This window comes from Cherax quadricarinatus, chromosome 3, assembly GCF_038502225.1.
Source record: "Cherax quadricarinatus isolate ZL_2023a chromosome 3, ASM3850222v1, whole genome shotgun sequence".
In the NCBI taxonomy this organism is placed as follows: domain Eukaryota; kingdom Metazoa; phylum Arthropoda; class Malacostraca; order Decapoda; family Parastacidae; genus Cherax; species Cherax quadricarinatus.
The window spans coordinates 16,001,951-16,024,436 of NC_091294.1; the positions used below are offsets into that span (position 1 = coordinate 16,001,951).

Here is a 22,486-nt window from a genome sequence, read left to right on the forward strand (position 1 = left end):
TGGGACCACCTCTACTAGTAGTTAAGAGAAGGCGGACCTCTTTGCTGAACACTTTGCTACCAAAATGCAAGTTCCTGATCCAGCAAGGGACCCTCCTTGGCTAGCTGCAAGGACTGTGTCAAAACTGTCAGTGGTGACGATAAGGCAGGAGGAGGTGCATTTCCTTCTTAAATCGCTTGACCAAGAAAAGGCTGTGGGCCCAGACAAGTTGAGCCCAAGATTGCTGAGAAGATGTGCAGACCAGCTAGCAGCACCTCTAACTCGCATCTTTCAGCACTGCCTAGTACAGTGTAAATGGCCCTCTCTGTGGAAAGAGGCAAATGTAGTCCCTGTTCACAAAAAGAAGAGCAGAGCAGAAATCAGCAACTACAGACCAGTGTCACTCCTGTCAATCACTGTTAAGATCCTTGAGACAATAATCTCAAGACAAATGACAGAGTTTTTTGACTATCACTCACTACTTTGTGATCGTCAATATGGCTTCAGGAAAGGTTACTCTGCTGCTGATCTGTTGTTAAACCTCTCCACTAAGTGGCACCAGTCACTGGATGAATCCAAAGTCAGCTGTGTGGTAGCACTGGACATTGCTGGCACTTTCGACTGGATGTGGCACCAGGGCCTCTTAGCAAAACTTCAAGCACTGGGAATTGCAGGCTCTATGCTATGTCTCCTCAGTGATTACCTTCATGGTAGATCTCTAAGTGTAGTTCTCAATGGAACGGAATCAGCAAGACATCCTATTAGGGCAAGTGTTCCACAAGGAAGCGTGCTGGGACCATTGTTATGGAATGTCTACTTCAACGACCTTCTTCATCTCATCCCAGAATCACATGCATATGTAGACGACTGCACACTGACATTCACTTATCCAAAAGAAGAAATGCCAGGTGCTCTAAGCTACATCAATCACCAGCTGAGAGCTACATCAGCTTGGGGAAATAGATGGCAAGTAACATTTACACCTGAGAAAACGCAAATGATGATCGTCTCTAGGCACCATGATGGTAATGCTGTTGCAGTAGTAAGGATGAATGGGAGGGTGTTGGCACCTGGAGAAGAAGTTGATATCCTTGGAGTGAAATCTGACTCCAAACTAACCATGAAGAACCATGTTGTAAATCTTGCAAACAAGGCACCCAGGAAGCTTACAGCACTTAGCCATATCTCGCATCTACTTGACAGTAGGGGTTGCAAGATTCTGTACAAGGCACAAGTACGCTCGCACCTTGAGTATGCTCCACTTTCTTGGTTTGCCTGCCCCCCCCCCTCTCATCTGTGACTGCTTGACAGAGTAGAGAACAGAGCAAGACGTCTCATCTCTCGCCTGGACCCATCCTGGATAGATCTGTCATTTCAGCAGAGCCTTCAACATAGGAGGAATGTGGGTGGCCTTACTGTTATGTACAAGGCCAACATTGTCAAGGTACCACACTTGGATCCACTTCGAGGACAGCGTGAAACAAGCTTTTATGCCACAAGACGGGCAGAAAGCAGCAACTTCACTCTGGCTGCACCCTTCTCCAGAACTTCACTCCATCTGAGATCCTATATACCCAGGATGACTCGCGTATGGAACACATTCATACAGCATAAAGATGTCAACGAGATAAAGTCAGTTGATCAAATGAAAATGCTGGCCCACAGACGGCTCCAACTTCATCCTGTTCCCTACTTGTATGTCTCATAACAATAAAAATGCTTTCAAATGAGCTCATGTAGGTAACAGCTCTTAGCTTGCCAATAAAGATAGGAATCCTTAACCTGTAAATAGCATGTCAATAAAGCTAGGGATCCTTAACCTTGTCAAACCCTGTGTAAAAAAAAAAAAAAAAAGAGAGAAAGAGAAAGAAAAGGAGAAAGAAAATGAGAAAGAAAGAGAAAGAGAAAGAGAAAGAAAGAAAAAGAGAAAGAAAAAGAGAAAGAGTGAGAGAGAGAGAGAGAGAAAGAAAAAGAGAAAGAGAAAGAAAAAGAGAAAGAAAGAGAAAGAAAGAGAAAGATAGAGAAAGAGAAAGATAGCCAGTCTATCAGCATCCTGTTGGCCAACATTAGAGGTTTCATTACTAATGTTGGAGAGCTCACACATAGTTTTGTGAACACTCGATGTCCCGACATGATAGCTGTTGTTGAAACATTTTTGGATGACAGGACTCCAGAAAATTTTGCAAGAATTGCTGGCTACACCTCATGGATGAGAAGAGACAGGCAAGGGCAAGGAGGAGGTGTTGCTGTGTGCTTCTCTAAAAGTGTTCATGCCCAGCACATAGATGTTGCCACCCCTACTCATCTTGAAATGATGTTCTTCAAGCTCTGCACAAACACTAGTACCTCTGTACTAGCATGTGCAATGTACAAACCTCAGTGGCAGCATGCAGACCCCATCAACTTCCTAATGGAAAATATTGACTCCCTTCTGCTATAACACAACTGTCAACATATCATAATTGTTGGTGACCTCAACCAACACCTTATACAGAGGGATTTTGATGACCTTCTTGCAGTATTTGACATGAGAAACTTTGTTGATTTTCCTACTCACATCTCTTGCTCCTCCCTTGATCCAGTAGTGAGTGATCTGGGAGAAGGCATAGTCACTTGTTAACCCCTCGGCTATGTTGGATCGTCTGACCACACGGCTGTTTTTACGACACTTAAGATCCCAACAGAACGAGGTGAGGAGTCCACACGCACAACCTCACTATGGGAAAGAGGTAATTGGCCAGCCCTTTGCTCTGGGCTTGCCACCACTGATTGGAATGCTCTTCTCCAAGGGGATGTTGACAACAAAGTGAAAGCCTTCACTGGACACATCCTTAATCTACAACAAGAACACATTCCTCACCAGCAATATGTGACAAAGCCTACAGATCAGCCTTGGTTTGGCTTTCATTGGAGAGAGGCTGCTACTGCTATGTACAAAGCATGGCGAAGGTATAAGAGACATCCTACCACCTATAACAGGAACTTGCACAGGCAAGCCTGTAGGCATATGGGTGACGTTCAAAAGTGGGCCATTGCTAAATGGGAGGTGGACACAAAAAGAAAGCTAGCATCAGGTAGGGTAGGCTCCAAAACCTGGTGCTCCCTGGTCAAGGACAGACAAGGTTATCTGCCTGATGAACTCATTCCACCTCTAAATTGACAGGATGGGACCACCTCTACTAGTACTCAAGAGAAGGCAGACCTCTTTGCTGAACACTTTGCTACCAAAATGCAAGTTCCTGATCCAGCAAGGGACCCTCCTTGGCTAGCTGCAAGAACTGTGTCAAAACTGTCAGTGGCGACAGTAAGGCAGGAGGAGGTGCATTTCCTTCTTAAATCGCTTGACCAAGAAAAGGCTGTGGGCCCAGACAAGTTGAGCCCAAGATTGCTGAGAAGATGTGCAAACCAGCTAGCAGCACCTCTAACTCGCATCTTTCAGCACTGCCTAGTACAGTGAAAATGGCCCTCTCTGTGGAAAGAGGCAAATGTAGTCCCTGTTCACAAAAAGAAGAGCAGAGCAGAAATCAGCAACTACAGACCAGTGTCACTCCTGTCAATCACTGGTAAGATCCTTGAGACAATAATCTCAAGACAAATGACAGAGTTTTTTGACTACCACTCACTACTTTGTGATCATCAATATGGCTTCAGGAAAGGTTACTCTGCTGCTGATCTGTTGTTAAACCTCTCCACTAAGTGGCACCAGTCACTGGATGAATCCAAAGTCAGCTGTGTGGTAGCACTGGACATTGCTGGTACTTTCGACCGGGTGTGGCACCAGGGCCTCTTAGCATAACTTCAAGCACTGGGAATTGCAGGCTCTACGCTATGTCTCCTCAGTGATTACCTTCATGGTAGATCTCTAAGTGTAGTTCTCAATGGAACGGAATCAGCAAGACATCCTATTGGGGTAAGTGTTCCACAAGGAAGTGTGCTGGGACCATTGTTATAGAATGTCTACTTCAACGACCTTCTTCATCTCATCCCAGAATCACATGCATATGCAGATGACTGTACACTGACATTCACTTATCCAAGAGAAGAAATGCCAGCTGGTCTAAGCTCCATCAATCACCAGCTAAGAGCTATATCAGCTTGGGGAAATAGATGGCAAGTAACATTTGCACCTGAGAAAACACAAATGATGATCGTCTCTAGGCACCATGATGGTAATGCTGGTGCAGTAGTAAGGATGAATGGGAGGGTGTTGGCACCTGGAGAAGAAGTTGATATCCTTGGGGTGAAATTTGACTCCAAACTAACCATGAAGAACCATGTTGTAAATCTTGCAAACAACGCACCCAGGAAGCTTACAGCACTTCGCCGTATCTCACATCTGCTTGACAGTAGGGGTTGCAAGATTCTGTACGAGGCACCAGCATGCTCACACCTTGAGTATGCTCCACTTTCTTGGTTTGCCTGCCCCCCCCTCTCATCTGCGACTGCTTGACAGAGTGGAGAACAGAGCAAGACATCTCATCTCTCGCCTGGACCCATCCTGGATAGATCTGTCATTTCAGCAGAGCCTTCAACATAGGAGGGATGTGGGTGGCCTTACCGTTATGTATAAGGCCAATATTGTCAAAGTACCACACTTAGATCCACTTCGAGGACAGCGTGAAACAAGCTTTTATGCCACGAGACGGTCAGAAAGCAGCAACTTCAGTCTGGCTGTACCCTTCTCCAGAACATCACTCCATCTGAGATCATATATACCCAGGATGACTCGAATATGGAGCACATTCGTACAGCATAATGATGTCAACGAGATAACGTCAGTTGATCAAATGAAAATGCTAGCCCACAGATGGCTCCAACTTCATCCTGTTCCCTACTTGTATGTCTCAACAATAAAAATGCTTTCAAATGAGCTGATGTAGGTAACAGCTCTTAGCTTGCCAATAAAGTTAGGAATCCTTAACCTGTAAATAGCTTGTCAATAAAGCTAGGGATCCTTAACCTTGTCTAACCCTGTGTAAAAAAAAAAAAAAAAAAAAAAAAAAAAAAAAAAAAAAAAAAAAAAGTGTGTGTGTGTGTGTGTGTACTCACCTATTTGTACTCACCTATTTGTGGTTGCAGGGGTCGAGTCACAGCTCCTGGCCCCGCCTCTTCGCTGATTGCTACTACTACTAGGTCCTCTCTCTCCCTGCCCCATGAGCTCTATCATACCTCGCCTTAAAACTATGTATGGTTCCCGCCTCCACTACGTCACTTTCTAGGCTATTCCACAGCCTGACTACTCTATGACTAAGAAATACTTCCTAACATCCCTTTGATTCATCTGAGTCTTCAACTTCCAATTGTGACCTCTTGTGTCTGTGTCCCTTCTCTGGAACATCCCGTCTTTGTCCACCTTGTCTATTCCGCGCAGTATTTTATATGTCGTTATCATGACTCCCCTGACCCTCCTGTCCTCCAGTGTCGTCAGGCCGATTTCCCTCAACCTTTCTTCGTAGGACAATCCCCGTAGCTCTGGGACTAGTCTTGTTGCAAACCTTTGCACTTTCTCTAATTTCTTGACGTGCTTGACTAGGTGTGGATTCCAAACTGGTGCTGCATACTCCAGTATGGACCTGACATAAATGGTATACAGAGTCTTAAACGAATCCTTACTGAGGTATCGGAACGCTATCCGTAGGTTTGCCAGGCGCCCGTATGCTGCAGCAGTTATCTGATTGATGTGCGCCTCAGGAGATATGCTCGGTGTTATACTCACCCCCAGGTCTTTTTCCTTGAGTGAGGTTTGCAGTCTTTGGCCATCTAAACTATATTGTGTCTGCGGTCTTCTTTGCCCTTCCCCAATCTTCATGACTTTGCATTTGGCAGGGTTAAATTCAAGGAGCCAGTTGCTGGACCAGGCTTGTAGCCTGTCCAGGTCTCTTTGTAGTCCTGCCTGTTCCTCATCCGATTTGATTCTTCTCATTAACTTCGCATCATCTGCAAACAAGGACACTTCTGAGTCTATCCCTTCAGTTATGTCGTTCACATATACCAAGAACAGCACAGGTCCTAGGACTGACCCCTGTGGAACCCCGCTTGTCACAGGCGCCCACTCTGACACCTCGTCGCGTACCATGACTCGTTGTTGCCTCCCTGACAGGTATTCTCTGATCCATTGCAGTGCCTTTCCTGTTATGTGTGCCTGATCCTCTAGCTTTTGCAGTAACCTCTTGTGAGGAACTGTGTCGAAGGCATTCTTGCAGTCCAAAAATATGCAGTCGATCCACCCCTCTCTCTCTTGTCTTACTTCTGTCACCTTGTCATAAAACTCTAGTAGGTTTGTGACACAGGATTTTCCTTCCCTGAAACCGTGCTGGTTGTCAATTATACACTTGTTTCTTTCCAGGTGCTCCACCACTCTCCTCCTGATGATCTTCTCCATGACCTTGCATACTATACACGTTAGTGATACAGGTCTGTAGTTTAGTGCCTCATGTCTGTCTCCCTTTTTAAAAATTGGGACTACATTTGCCATTTTCCATACCTCAGGGAGTTGCCCAGCTTCAAGTGATGTGTTGAAGATCTTTGTTAATGGCTCACACAATATCTCTGCTCCCTCTTTAAGGACCCATGGAGAGATGTTGTCTGGTCCCACCACCTTTGAGGTGTCAAGTTCGCATAGCAGCTTCTTCACCTCCTCCTTGGTTATATGTACCTCATCCAGTACTTGCGGGTGTGCCCCCCTGTTCTGATTTCCTGGAGTCCTACTGGGTTCCACTGTAAATACCTCTTTAAATCTTGTGTTGAGCTCCTGACATACCTCTTGGTCGTTTCTTGTGAATTCCCCATCACCCTTCCTCAGTCTGATTACCTGGTCCTTGACTGTTGTTTTCCTCCTGATGTGGCTGTACAACAGCTTTGGGTCAGTCTTTACTTTTGATGCTATGTCATTTTCATATTGTCTCTGAGCCTCCCTTCTTATCTGTGCATATTCGTTTCTGGCTCTTCGGCTGATTTCTTTATTTTCTTGAGTTCTCTGTCTTCTGTACCTTTTCCATTCTCTAGTACACCTAGTTTTTGCCTCCCTACACCTTTGGGTGGACCAAGGACTCATTCTGTTCTTCCCATTATTTCTGTTTCCCTTGGGAACAAACCTCTCCTCTGCCTCCTTGCATTTTGTTGCTACATAGTCCATCATTTCTTGTACTGGTTTTCCTGTCAGTTCCCTCTCCCACTGAATGTCTTGAAGGAAGTTCCTCATGCCTGAGTAATTCCCCCTTTTGTAGTTTGGTTTTTCCCAGCCTATTCCTGCTACTCTCTCCACTTGGAGCTCAACTATGTAGTCGAAGCACAGAACCACATGATCACTAGCTCCCAGAGGCCTTTCATACATGATACCCTCGATGTCCGAACTACTCATGGTGAATACAAGGTCCAGTCTTGCTGGTTCATCCTCTCCTCTCTCTCTGGTAGTGTCTCTAACATGTTGATGCATGAGGTTTTCCAGTACCACATCCATCATCTTGGCTCTCCATGTTTCGGGACCCCCATGGGGCTCCAGGTTTTCCCAGTCAATCTCCTTGTGATTGAAATCACCCATAACTAGTAACTTTGCTCCTCCCATGTTTGCTCTCCTGGCCACCTCAGCTAGTGTGTCGATCATTGCTCTGTTGCTCTCATCATATTCTTCTCTTGGCCTCCTGCAGTTCTGTGGTGGGTTGTACATTACTGCAATTATCACCTTATGTCCCTCAGACTGGATTGTTCCTACTAAGTAGTCCCTTTCACCCATGCCATCCATTCCTTCCATTTTCTCAAAATCCCACTGGTTTTTAATGAGCAGTGCAACTCCTCCTCCCCCTCTCCTCCCTCTGTCTTTCCTGAGGATTTGGTATCCGGATGGAAAGATTGAATCTGTTATTATTTTGGTGAGTTTTGTTTCTGTGAGTGCTATTATGTCTGGGGATGTCTCTTTGATTCTTTCGTGCCACTCCTCATACTTGTTTGTTATTCCATCTGCATTTGTATACCACACCTTCAACTTCTTTTCTAAGACTGTGGTCTGGGAGGTATATTGGGGTTGGGGAAGTGGGAGACCTGGTAAGGAACTATGGGTTGTTGCTGTAGGGGTGGAGTTTGTAATGTAGTGGGTGGGGGCATTGGATGTGGCATGGGTGTTTTGATTTAGAGTGTTTGGTTGCACTGGGGTTGACCTGGTTGGGAGGCTTCTATAGGAAGTTGTGAGGGAGGCTGTATTTGATCTTCTTCCTGGGTCTGGGATCTCCTGTCTGTCTTCTCCATCCCCTCTCTTTCCTCCTTTCGCCTTTGTAACATCTCTCTCAGTTTCTGCCTTTCTTCTTGTGATCTGTCGCGGTCGAGATACACCTTCCTGTATGCCGGCATGTCCCTTAATCGTGCTTTCTCCTGCAGGATCCTGGTCCGAGTCGCTTCTGCCTTGAAGGTCACTTTCACTGGCCGGGTTCTTTTTTTTACAAACCCCCCTATTCTCCGAAAATTTTCCAGCTGGGTCATGTCGTCTTCTCCTATTGCTTTCATGATGCTTTCAATTGCTTTTTTTTCCCCTTGTTTTCTTGCTTCATATGTTTCCCCTTCAGTGTGTGTGTGTGTGTGTGTGTGTGTGTGAGGGGGGGGGGGTTGTTAATATTTATGAAGGGATCCAAGAAAAACAATTAGTTGAACTTGAGTCCTTGGAGTGGGAAGTACTGTGCCTTCACTCTGAAGGGAATAAAGGAATGTTGAAGTTTAGAGTTCTTTGAACTGTGATATCTGTGCACTTCTGGCAAGACAGCCACTGAATGAATGATGATGAATGCATTTCCTTTCTCAGGTCATCCTACCTTAGTGGTAGATTGTTGGTTTACAAAAAAAAAAATTAAGACATAATTTGAGTTCAGAAGCAGATGAAAAGACTAATAAAAGAACTCAAAGAGTTCATTACATTCACATATGACTTCAAGATAATCACATGTGACTTCAAGATAATTCCATCTGACCAAGATAATCATATCTGATTTCAAGATAATCCCATCTGACTTCAAGATAATCCCATCTGACTTCAAGATAATCCCATCTGACTTCAAGATAATCACATGACTTCAATTGAAGCTTCAGTTAACTTAAGCCAAATGTTGTGAAAATAAAGTTTGTCACTATTATATTTGTATTTTTTTCTTCATTGAGAACCCTGAATTAACTAGGTTCATTAGCAATCTTTCCAAAACATAACTAGTAATGAAGCAAAACTCACGTATGTTCGGCATCTATGTCATTGTCACCTTCAACAAAATATGAAAATTTTGAAACATGTTTAACTGCAGGTCTTGGGTCATCAATTTCACCAGAAGCAATCTGTTGAACATAAAAGGTTCTAATTAAAATAAAATACAGTATACAGATCAGAGTTTATGTTCTTATACTATGAATAACAAAAAGGCACAATGCTTTTACTGGAACAATACACACACAACCCGCACATAAGAGAAGAGGAGCTTACGACAATGTTTCGGTCTGACTTAAACCATTCACAAAGTCACGCTTTGTAAAGGGTCCAAGTTGGACCAAAACATTATCGCAAGTTCCTCTCTCCTATGTGCAGGTTATTTGTGTATTGTTCCTATACTATATGTATTGGTGAAAACTAGAGTAAGGCATTATGATATCTATAAGGTGTAATATTAACAGTCATAAGAAACTAAGTATTGTTCAATCATGTTTGTAATATTAATAGCAATATAAAACTAAATACAAGTAGTTCAATCACATTGGAATGCTCCATGGAAGCTATCCCTCTTCCTCTTAATTTTTTTTTTTTTAATTTACTGGCTATTTCCAACCAAGCCAGGGTAACCCAAAAAAGAAGAAACACTTACATCATCACTCATTCCATTACTGTCTTGCCAGAGTACTGATACTACAGTTCAAAAAAACTGCAACGTATCACCACCACTCCTTCAAAGTGCAGTTACTGTACTTCCCACCTCCAGGAATCAAGCCCAGCTAACCAGTTTCCTTGAATCCCTTCATAAATGTTACCTTGCTCACACTCCAACAGCACATCAAATCATGACACCATTTGCCTCCACTTGCATGTATTTTATATGCTCATGCACACTTACTGGAAGTCTAAGCTCCTCACACCGAAAGCCTCCATTACCCCCATTTCCTCCAACCTTTCCTAAGCCAAACATTACTGTGCCTTCCTTCCACTACAGATTTATAGACCCTCCAAGTCATTCTATTTTGTTCCATTCTCTAAATGTTTAAACCACCTCAATAACCCCTTTTCAGCCCTCTTGATAATACTCTTTAGTAACTCAATACCTCCTTCTAATCCCCAAGCTATGGATTCTCTGCATAATATTCGCACCAATACATAGCCCTCAGACACCAAAATGCCTCACTGAAGTGCTCAAGTAATTTCATTAATTTTTCTTCTTATTAATTTACAGTAATATTATATTGATGAGGAAGTGCTACCCCCATACAGGTTATACACAAGATGGAGCATGAGAGGTATAGTTGACCTACAAATTCCCTTAAGAGGTTCCACAACAATATCACACATGGATAATACAAAATTATGAGTGCATAACTTTTGTTTCACATTTCGGCTCATTTTATAATTGGGAGGAGGGGTGGTGGTGGATGGAGACATCACAATATTAAAACAAAGAAACAAACACAAACACACACACACACACACACAAAACCACTAACAACAATCTTCAATACATCTATCGAAACAGGGCAACTACTTGAGGTATGGAAGACAGCAAATATAGTCTCAATTTTTAAAAAAGGAAACAGACACGAAGTATTAAACCACAGACCAGTGTCACTGACATGTATAGTATGCAAGGTCATGGAGAAGATTATCAGAAGTGTGGTGGAGCACCTAGAAAGGAATGAGCTTATCAACGATAGCCAGCACTCTTTCAGGGATGGGAAAGCCTGTGTCACAAGCCTACTAGAGTTCTATGACATGGGTGACAGCAGTAAGAGAGAGAGAGGGGTGGGTAGACTGCATTTTCTTGAACTGTAAGAAGGCATGTGACACAATTCCACACAAGAGATTAGTGCAAAAGTTGGAGGACCAGGCAGGGATAACAGGGAAGGCACTACAATGGATCAGGGAATACCTGTCATCGAGACAACAGCAAGTCATGGTACGTGGCAATATGTCAGAGTGGGTACCTGTAACAAACGGGGTTCCACAGGGATCAGTCCTAGGACCAGTGCTCCTTTCGGTATTTGTGAACAACATGACGGAGCGAATAGACTCTAAAGTGTCCCTGTTTGCAGATGATGTGAAGTTGATGAGAAGAATTCAATCAGAAGAGGGCGAGGCAGAACTACAAAGAGATCCGGACAGGCTGCAGGCCTAGTCCAGAAACTGGCTCCTGGAGTTCAACTCCACCAAGTGCAGTCATGAAGATTGGGGGAGGGCAAAGAAGACCACAGATGGAGTACAGTCTAGGGGGCCAGAGACTACAAACCTCACTCAAGAAAAAGGCTCTTGGAGTGAGTATAACACTGGGCACAACTCCTGAGGTGCACATCAACCAAATAACTGCTGCAGCATACGGGCACCTAGCAAACCTAAGAACAGCATTCCGACATCTTAACAAGGAATCATTCAAAACCCTGTACACTGTGTACATGAAGCCCATATTGGAGTATGCAGCACCAGTTTGGAACCCACACCTAGCCAAGCATGTAAGGAAATTAGAGAAAATGCAAAGGTTTGCAACAAGACTAGTCCTGGAGCTAAGGGGTATGTCCTATGAGGAGAGGTTAAGGGAAATTGACCTGACGACACTGGAAGACAGGAGAGATGGGGGTGATATAACAATAAATAAAATACTGAGAGGAATTGACAAGGTGGACAGAGACAGGATGTTCCAAAGATGGGACACAGCAACAAGGGGTCACAGTTGGAAGTTGAAGATTAGATGAATTACAGGGAAGTTAGGAAATATTTCTTCAGTCACAGTGATGTCAGGAAGTGGAACAGTCTGGGAAGTGATATAGTGGAGGCAGGCTCCATATAAAGCTTTAAGAAGAGGTATGATAAAGATTATGGAGTGGGAAGAGTGACCTAGTAGAGGCCAGTGAAGTCAGGGCCAGGAGCTGTGACTCGACCCCTGCAACCACAACTAGACGAGTACAACTAGGCGAGTACACACACACACACACACACACACAAAAAAAGAAACTCAAACCCACCCTCCCTTTCTACTCTCCCCATCTTCCTCCCCCTCTCTCACTGTCTCTCTTCCTCTATCCCTCTCTCTCCATCTCTCTCTCTTTTCCTTTACCCTTCTTTCTCTCTACCTCTCTCTACCTCTCTCTACCACTCTCTTCCTACCTGTCTCACCCACACACAAACACATACACACACAAACACATACAAACACACACACACACACACACACACACACACACACACACACACACACACACACACACACACACACACATAACTGCTGCAGCATATGGGCGCCTAGCAAACCTCAGAACAGCATTCCGACATCTTAATAAGGAATCATTCAGGACCCTGTACACCGTGTACGTTAGGCCCATATTGAAGTATGCGGCACCAGTTTGGAACCCACACCTAGCCAAGCACGTGAAGAAACTAGAGAAAGTGCAAAGGTTTGCAACAAGACTAGTCCCAGAGCTAAGAGGTATGTCCTACGAGGAGAGGTTAAGGGAAATCAACCTGACGACACTGGAGGACAGGAGAGATAGGGGGGACATACAAAATACTGAGAGGAATTGACAAGGTGGACAAAGACAGGATGTTCCAGAGATTGGACACAGTAACAAGGGGACACAGTTGGAAGCTGAAGACACAGATGAATCACAGGGATGTTAGGAAGTATTTCTTCAGCCACAGAGTAGTCAGTAAGTGGAATAGTTTGGGAAGCGATGTAGTGGAGGCAGGATCCATACATAGCTTTAAGCAGAGGTATGATAAAGCTCATGGCTCAGGGAGAGTGACCTAGTAGCGATCAGTGAAGAGGCGGGGCCAGGAGCTCAGACTCGACCCCCGCAACCTCAACTAGGTGAGTACACACACACACACACACACACACACACACACACACACACACACACACACACACACACACACACACACACACACACACACACACACAAGCACACACACACACACACACTTTCACAAGTGCACACACACACTACAAAACCTAACCCATTAAAAAACAAAATGGAGGCTCAGAGGGGAAGTTGAAGGCTCAGGGGATCAGAGGAAGATGTTCCTGGTAAGGAAGAATGGATGGAAGAACAATGTAAAATGATGGAACAAGAGTGGGAGTAAACTAGGTGAGCTTTCTGTGAAAATGGAGAAGAGGATAGAAGCAGAGAAGATATGGGAGTCACAAGCTGAAGCCGCAGAAGCCAGGATACGGGCCCAAGAACATGAGTTAAATATAATGAAGCGAGTTACAGGGCTAATGCCCTGCGGAGACATGGCATCTAAAGCACACCCTTATTAGATAGTACCGTCAGTGGTCAGTCGTCACGTGAGGTCACAGACCCTGAGCTGCTTTGGGGATTAGCGTGGACGGTTACAAAGCATGGCTTGCTTCTGCAGTGTTTTAAAAATTGAGGTTGGAGAGTTGAGGGAGGAGGTCTTGCTTCTCCAGGAGGAGATTAGGAGGCTGAAGGTCCACCTCAATGGGTCTGGGAGAGAGTGTGAGGCGGCTGGAGTTGTGGGGAATGAGGCTTCTAGCAGTGAGGTGCAGTCTGTCTCTCGCTGTGAGGAGGCTGTAGTTGGGGAGGTAGCAACGGCTACCAGCAGTGAGGTGCAGCCCAGCACCTGCTACAAGTGGCGAGTGGTTCACAGTAATGGGAGGCGCATCAGAGTAAGGAAAGTTAAGAGTGAAGATCTGAAGGTAGGAAATCGCTTCTCTGTTCTTCAGGATGAATGTACTTCAGTGACCAGTGAAGGTAAGGGTACTACTGCCCCTGCTAATGGAGGTAAGCGCATTCTTGTGGTTGGTGACTCTCAGGTAAGATATATTGACCGTGCTTTTTGTAATAGGAATAAGAAGATGAGAGATAGAGTGTGCTTCCCTGGAGCTGGTGTTGGGGACATAGTCAACAGGCTGGATAATATCATGTCAGGTAATGGGAACAAGCCCATTATCTGTCTCAGTGCTGGTGGAAATGATATTGGGAAGGGTAGGAGAGAAGAGCTGCTAGATAAGTACAGGTCAGCTATAGATTTCATTAAGTCTAAGGGAGGGATCCCAATCATATGTAGCATCTTGCCTAGAAGGGGAGTAGGAAATGAATGGTTGTCTAGGGCAATTGGTGTAAATTGCTGGCTAGACAGATACTGCAAGGAACTTGCAATCCCATTCATTGACAACTGGAACAACTTTTATGGCAAACATGATATGTATGCTAGGGATGGGGTACATCTCTCTGGGGCTGGGGTGGTAGCACTTGCAGACTCGATTGAGAAGGCCATTGGTGAAATGCCTATGATTTTAAACTGATGGAAGATAGAGGTATGGGTGTGTGTGGGAAACAAGCAGGTTGCAACACTAGGGTTGGAAACAGTAAATGTATAAAAGGCATTCAGCATGAAGTTATAAATAAAGACAATAGATCAGGTCAGCAAACAAAGGGGGACAGCAGAGGGCAGCAAGGGACTAGCTCCCTTAAGGTTTACTATACTAATAGCAGGAGTGTAAGAAATAAGATAGATGAGCTAAGATTAATTGCAAGTGCAGGAAACATAGATATTATTGCTATAACAGAGACCTGGCTCAATCTGAAAGATAGAGAGAGTGGACCCCGGTATTCGATATTAATCCGTTCCTGAGAGCTCATCGAATACCGATAATATCGAAAACCTAATCAATTTTCCTCATAAGAAATAATGGAAATCAAATTAATCTGTGCAAGACACCCAAAAGTATGAAAAAAAAAAAATTCTACATGAAATATTAAGTTTAATGCAATAGAATAATTACAATAACAATAAAATAATTGACACTTACCTTTAATGAAGATCTGGTGATGATTGATGGAATGGAAGGAGGGGAGAGGTGTTAAGTGTTTAGAAGGGGAATCCCCTTCCATTAGGACTTGAGGTAGCAAGTCCTTTTCCGGGGTTACTTCCCTTCTTCTTTTAATGCCACTAGGACCAGCTTGAGAGTCACTGGACCTCTGTCACACAACAAATCTGTCCATAGAGCTCTGTACCTCCCGTTCCTTTACGATTTGTCTAAAATGGGCCACAACATTGTCATTGTAATAGTCACCAGCACGGCTTGCAATAGCTGTGTTAGGGCGATTTTCATCCATAAAGGTTTGCACTTCAACCAACTGTGCACACATTTCCTTAATTTTTGAAGTAGGCACAATGGATTCCACAACTGGCATAGGCTTCTCAGGGTTAGCCCCAAACCCTTCAAAATCTTTTTTAATTTCCATACTAATTCTCACCCTTTTTACCACAGGGTTGGCACTAGAAGCTTTCTTGGGGCCGTTGGTGACTTACTTTGCAGAAACAAGCACCAAACACAGTGATAATATGGATAATATGGAATGTACCGAATGTATCCTCAGATGCGCGCACACTGGCTGGCTTGTAAACACTGGCACACACGGGGTAGTTCAGGCCACACGTGGACAGGTCTCATACGAATTGTATCGAGTACCGAGGAAAATTTTTTGCGATATAATGCATCGAATACCGGATTTATCGAATACCGATGCCATCGAATACCGGGGGTCCACTGTATAAACAAAGTTTTCCAGTGGGCAACGGAAAACAATATGATGCTCAATGAGGACAAATTCCAACTACTCCATTATGGAAAACTGGAGGAGATAATAACTAGAACAGAGTATACTACAAATTCTGGCCATACAATAGAGCGGAAAAATAATGTAAGGGACCTGGGAGTAGTAATGTCTGAGGATCTCACTTTCAAGGATCACAACAGTGCCACGATCACAAGTGCAAAGAAAATGATAGGATGGATAATGAGAACATTCAAAACGAGAGATGCCAAGCCAATAATGATCCTTTTCAAATTACTTGTTCTCTCTAGGCTGGAATACTGCTGTACATTGACATCTCCATTCAAAGCAGGTGAAATTGCTGATCTTGAGAGCATACAGAGATCCTTTACTGCACGTATAAGTTCTGTAAAGCACCTTAACTACTGGGAACGCTTAGACGCACTTGACTTGTACTCGTTGGAATGCAGGAGAGAGAGATATATCATAATCTACACTTGGAAAATCCTGGAAGGAATGGTCCCGAATCTGCACACAGAAATCACTCCCTACAAAAGTAAAAGACTGGGCAGGCGATGCAAAATACCCCCAATTAAAAGTAGGGGCGCCATTGGTACACTAAGAGAAAACACCGTAAGTGTCCGGGGCCCAAGACTGTTCAACAGCCTCCCATCAAGCATTAGGGGAATTACCAATAAACCCCTGGCTGCCTTCAAGAGAGAGCTGGACAGATACCTTAAGTCAGTGCCGGATCAGCCGGGCTGTGGCTCGTACGTTGGACTGTGTGCGACCAGCAGTAACAGCCTGGTTGATCAGGCCCTGATCCACCGGGAGGCCTGGTCATGGACCGGGCCACGGGGGCGTTGATCCCCGGAATGACCTCCAGGTAACCTCCAGGTATGGCACCAACCCTGGCATGCAAGCTGTACTAGTACGGCACCATCCCTGAAAGGGCTAATTATGATAACCAGGGGTCCACTCTATTTCAACACGCTGGCCATCTCTCACCGAGGCAGGGTGACACAAAAAAGAAATGTTTTCACCATCATTCACACAATCACTGTCTTTGCAGTGGCATACGGATATTACAGTTCAGATGTCACTCTAAACAGCAAATATCCCAAACCCCTCCTTCAAAATGCAGGCACTATACTTTCCACCTCCAGGACTCAAGTCCAGCTAACAGGTTTCCCTGAATCCCTTCACAAAATATTACCCTGTTTGCACTTCAACAGCTCATCAAGTCTCAAAACCCATTCATCTCCACTTGCTCCTATCTAACATGCTCACACATGCCTGCTGTATGCTCAAGCCCTTTTCACACAAAACCTTTTTTACCCCCTACCTCCATCCTTTCCTAGGACAACCCCTACCCGTCCTCCCCTCTACTACAAATTTATACACCCTCCAAGTCATCCTACTGTGCTCCATCTTTTCTGAGTTACACTTTTAATAATTTCACATCTCCTATTTCCACACTACGAATTCTCTCAATAATATTTATGCCACACATTGCCCTCAGACACGACATCAACACTGCCTCCAGCCTCCTTCTCGCTGCAGCATTCACAACCCATGCTTCACACACATATAAGAGTGTTGGTACCAATATACTCTTATACATTCCCTTCTTTGCCTCCATAGATAACAATCTTTGTCTCCAAAGACACTTCAATGCATCACTCACCTTTTTCCCTTCATCAATTTATGGTTCACTTCATCTTTCATCCACCTGATGACACGTCCACTCCAAAATATCTGAACACATTTGCTTCTTCCATACTCTCTCCCTCAAATCTGATATCCAATTTTTCCTTACCTAACATGTAGATAGATTAGGAAAAAGTTAAAAGACAAGCTATAGAAATAGCTGTCAAAACTAAATAATGTGAGCTACAAATGCTGAGGACATTTGACATGTGTGCCTCACTGTTTGATAGGAGGATACAAGGAGACATGATTATCACAAATAAGATTATCAAAGGATAGGAAAGAAATGCCAATAAGAAGGAAGATTTTCTAACCCAATCATTAGGTAGAACAAAAAAACATATCTATATGCCCCCTCCTAGAATGGCTCCAAATAAGGATTAAAAGTTTATGTATTGTTGCATGCAAAGAGTATGTAACCTTTATTTGGAGCATGTTAACACACTCACTTAGGCTGCCTCACCAACCAGTGAACCATGTTACTAAGGGTCTGACAATCGGGGCCCCATTGTCAGATCAGTACCTAGGTTCAGCCAATCATATTGTGGATCTGGCAACTGTGAAGGTGACATGGCTACCACTCACATATTCACCCTTGTCATTTTCATTCTTCAGCTGGTTGAAGCACATTGGTCTGCTTTTGTCTCTTGGCTGCTGCTCTGCCTTGATTACTATGGCATGCACTAATACCTATTGCTGTACATAGTGTATAGTGTACATACTTCTGTTTATACTTAGTGAAGGATAATATAATTCAAAGTTTTCTGCTGTGTTTATTTTTCTCTCTTTATACCCAGGATAACAGGCCTTGAGTACCTGGGTTGTAATATGTATAGTAGTAGATTACTGGAAAAGGGTATGAGAGAAGGTAGTGAATGCTACATCCACTGTAAACACTGAGAATACTGAAGACAAAATGCCATGATCTTGGCTCTGCTTATCACAAAAAACACCGAAGATGGGATACCACCAGCATAGGTCTTGTTCTATAACTACAAACACAGATGGAGCACCACCAGCATAGTTCTGCTGCAGTAACTACAAACACAGTAGTATCTAGAGACACCACCACCAGCATAGTTCTATTGCTTTAACTACAATCACAGTGTATGAAACACCACCAGCACAGCTCTGCTGCTGTAACTACAAACACAATACAGTGGACCCCTGCCTTACGATATTAATCCATTCCTGAGAGCTCATCATAAGCCGAAATTATCGTAAGGCAAATTAATTTTCCCCATAAGAAATAATGGAAATCAAATTAATCCGAGCAAGACACCCCAAAGTATGAAAAAAAAAAAATTACCACATGAAATATTAATTTTAATACACACAAACTGAAGAAGACATGCACAGAATAGAGTAGAATACATGACACTTACCTTTAATGAAGATCTGGTGATGATTGATGGGATGGGAGGAGGGGAGAGTGTGGAAGTTATTATTTAGAAGGGTAATCCCCTTCCATTAGGACTTGAGGTAGCAAGTCCTTTTCTGGGGTTACTTCCCTTCTTCTTCTAATGCCACTAGGACCAGCTTAAGAGTCACTGGACCTCTGTTGCACAACAAATCTGTCCATAGAGGTCTGTACCTCCCGTTCCTTTAAGATTTGCCTAAAATGGGCCACAACATTTGTCATTGTAATAGTCACCAGCACGGCTTGCAATAGCTGTGTTAGGGTGATTTTCATCCATAAAGGTTTGCACTTCAACCCACTTTGCACACATTTCCTTAATCTTTGAAGTAGGCACAATGGATTCCACAAATGACACAGGCTTCTCAGGGTTAGCCCCAAACCCTTCAAAATCTTTCTTAATTTCCATACTAATTCTCACCCTTTTTACCACAGGGTTGGCACTAGAAGCTTTCTTGGGGCCCATGGTGACTTATTTTGCAGTTACAAGCACAAAAAACACTGGGATAAGGTGAAATGTACTGAATGTATGCGTGGATGCGACCACACTGGCTGGCTTGTAAACACTGGCACCCACAGAGCAGCTGAGGCCACACGTCAGACGCATCCCGGACGAATCACGTAAGGCGAGTTTTTTATCATTAGGCGAGGCAAAATTTTTGCGTTCAAATGCTTCGTATGGCGGATTTAACGTTACGCGATGCGTTCGTAAGGCGGGGGTCCACTGTATTTGAGACACCACCACAAGCATAGTCCTATTGCTTTAACTACAATCACAGTGTATGAGACACCACCAGCACAGCTCTGCTGCTATAACTACAAACACAGTATTTGAGACACCACCACCAGCATAGTTTTGTTGCTTTAACTACAAACACAGTACATGAGACAACACTAGTACAGCTCTGCTGCTGCACCTACACTGTATAAGGGACACCACCAGCATAGTTCTGCTGCTGTAACTATAAAGCAGATGGAAAACCACTAGCATAGTTCTGCTCCTATAGCTATAAACACAGATGGAACACCACTAGCACAGCTCTGCTCCTGTAACTACAAACACAAATGGAACACCAGCAGCACAGCTCTGCTCCTATAACTACAAACACAGATAGAACACCAACACCATAGTTCTGCTCCTCTAGCTACAAACACAGTAGATGAGACACCACCAGCATAGCTCTGCTGCTGTAACTACAAACACAGTAGATGGGACACCAAGTGTAACTCTGTTCACCATTACTGTTAATGGCTTATCACAAAATAATGAACTTTGGAAAAATTATTGTTCATTACACTACTTACTTTTTCCTTTCTAACTTGCTTCCTTCTTTTCCTTTTCATTTTTTTAATACTTTTTCGTGTGCGCTCAATACGAATACGGATTCGTTCAGTGGCTCTTGTTCGTGGGATGAGGCGAGGCTGTCGGGACTGCTGGGCTGAAGAACGAATACATGTAGGGCCACGCGTGGATTTAGACTCTTCTTGTCTACTGGAAACCTAAAAAATAATGGCAATTATTAGGACATGGCTACCCTTACTACATATAAATTTCATTTAATATTTATTCCGTGATTTTGAGTATAGGGCAAGGAGGAATAACATCTTATAGGAGTGAGGAAGAACCAGTTGTGAGTGTGGGGGAAGTTCATGAGGCAGTGGGTAGAATGAAAAGGGGTAAAGCAGCTGGGATTGATGGGATAAAGATAGAAATGTTAAAAGAAGGTATGTATGGAAGAGGTAAGGTACCTAGGGATTGGCAGAGAACATGCATAGTTCCTTTGTATAAAAGCCAAGGGAACAAAAGAGAGTGTAAAAATTATAGGGGAATAAGTCTGTTGAGTATACCTGGTAAAGTGTATGGTAGAGTTATTATTGACAGAATTATGAGTAAGATGGAGAGCAGGATAGCAGATGAACAAGGAGGCTTTAGGAAAGGTTGGGGGTGTGTAGACCAAGTATTTGCAGTGAAGCACATAGGTGAACAGTACTATTTGGATAAGAGTAGAAAGGTTTTTGTGACATTTATGGATTTGGAAAAGGCATATGATAGGGTGGATAGGGAGCTATGTGGCAGATGTTTCAAATGTATGGAAGAGGACGTAGATTACTGAAGGAAGTGAAAAGTTTTTATGAGGACAGCGAGGCTCAGGCTAGAGTACGTAGGCAAGAGGGGGATTATTTCCCAGTAAAAGTAGGCCTTAGACAGGGATGTGTGATGTCACTATGATTGTTCAATATATTTATAGATGGTGAAGTAAGAGAAGTGAATGCTTGAGTGTTGGCAAGAGGTGTGGGGTTAAAAGATAAAGAATCTAACACAAAGTGGGAGTTGTTACAGTTGCTCTTTACTGATGACACTGTGCTTTTGGGAGAGTCTGAAGAAATTGCAGAGGTTAGTTGATGAGTTTGGTAGGGCATGTAAAAGGAGAAAGTTAAAAGTGAATATAGGAAAGAGTAAGGTGACGAGGATAACAAAAAAAAATTAGGTAACGGAAGATCAGATATCAGATTGGAGGGAGAGAGTATGGAGGAGGTGAATGTGCTCAGATATATGGGAGTGGACATGTCAGCAGATGGGTCTATGAAGGATGAGGTGAATCACAGAACTGATGAGGGGGAAAAAGGTGAGTGGTGCACCGAAGAGTCTGTGGAGACAAAGAACTTAATCCATGAAAGCAAAGATGGGAATGTATGAGAGTATGGGTGTGAGGCATGGGTTGTGAATGTTGCAACAAGAAGGCTGGTGGCAGTGGAGATGTCATGTCTGAGGGCAATGTGTAGTGTGAATATAATGCAAAGAATCTGTAGTCTGGAGATTAGGAGGAGGTGTGGGATTACCAAAACTATTATCTAGAGGGCTGAGAAGGGGTTAGTGAGATGGTTTGGACATGTAGAGAGGATGGAATGAAATAGAATGACTTCGAAAGTATACAAGTCTGTAGTGGAGGGAAGGTGGGGTAGGGGTCGGCCTAGGTAAGGTTGGAGGAAGAGGGTAAAGGAAGTTTTGTCTGCGAGGGGCTTGGACTTCCAGCAAGTGTGCATGAGCATGTTAGACAGAAGTGAATGGAGATAAATGTTTTTTAGGACCTGACATGCTGTTGGAGTGTAAGCAAGGTAACATTTATGAAGGGATTCAGGGAGACCGGCAGTCCAGACTTGAGTCCTGGAGATGGGAAGTACAGTGTTAATGTTGCAGTTTTATAACTGTATAGTAGGAATGCTTCTGGTATGACAGTGATGGAGTGAATAATGAAGAAAGTTTTTCTTTTTCTGGCCACCCTGCCTTGGTGGGAAATGGCCAATGTGCTAATAATAATAAAAAAAAATGCATTATAGTAGTCCTTTATTTATCAATACTTTAGAGAAATTATTTTAAAGCTTGACACTGGGCACAACATTCACAAGAGCAACTAGCAGTTTTATAGACATGTTTGTCATCAACTGTTCCAATAGATAAATGAAACAATAGTTTTAAGATAAATAATTAAAATGCTTATGTATGTACATGTATAAATGTATGTAAGAATGTGTGCATTTAATTATATATATATAAATATACAGTGGACCCTTCCCTAAAAAACGCATCGCATAACGTTAAATTCGCCTAACGATATTCGTTCTCGGGTACCAATT

At 43.5% G+C, this 22,486-nt stretch overlaps 1 protein-coding gene across 5 annotated transcripts in view; it reads right to left on the reverse strand.

The window, feature by feature from the left end:
- Window positions 1-22,486, reverse strand: part of LOC128706570 (uncharacterized) — a 273,076-nt gene that overhangs the window by 83,903 nt on the left and 166,687 nt on the right. For all 5 annotated transcript variants that reach the window (XM_053801503.2, XM_070090311.1, XM_070090316.1 and 2 more), the window contains 2 exons: window positions 20,156-20,350; window positions 9,188-9,288 (listed from right to left, as the gene is read on the reverse strand). In XM_053801503.2, the coding sequence (XP_053657478.1) occupies window positions 9,188-9,288; window positions 20,156-20,350 (296 nt within the window). The remainder of the gene's footprint in view (window positions 1-9,187; window positions 9,289-20,155; window positions 20,351-22,486) is intronic.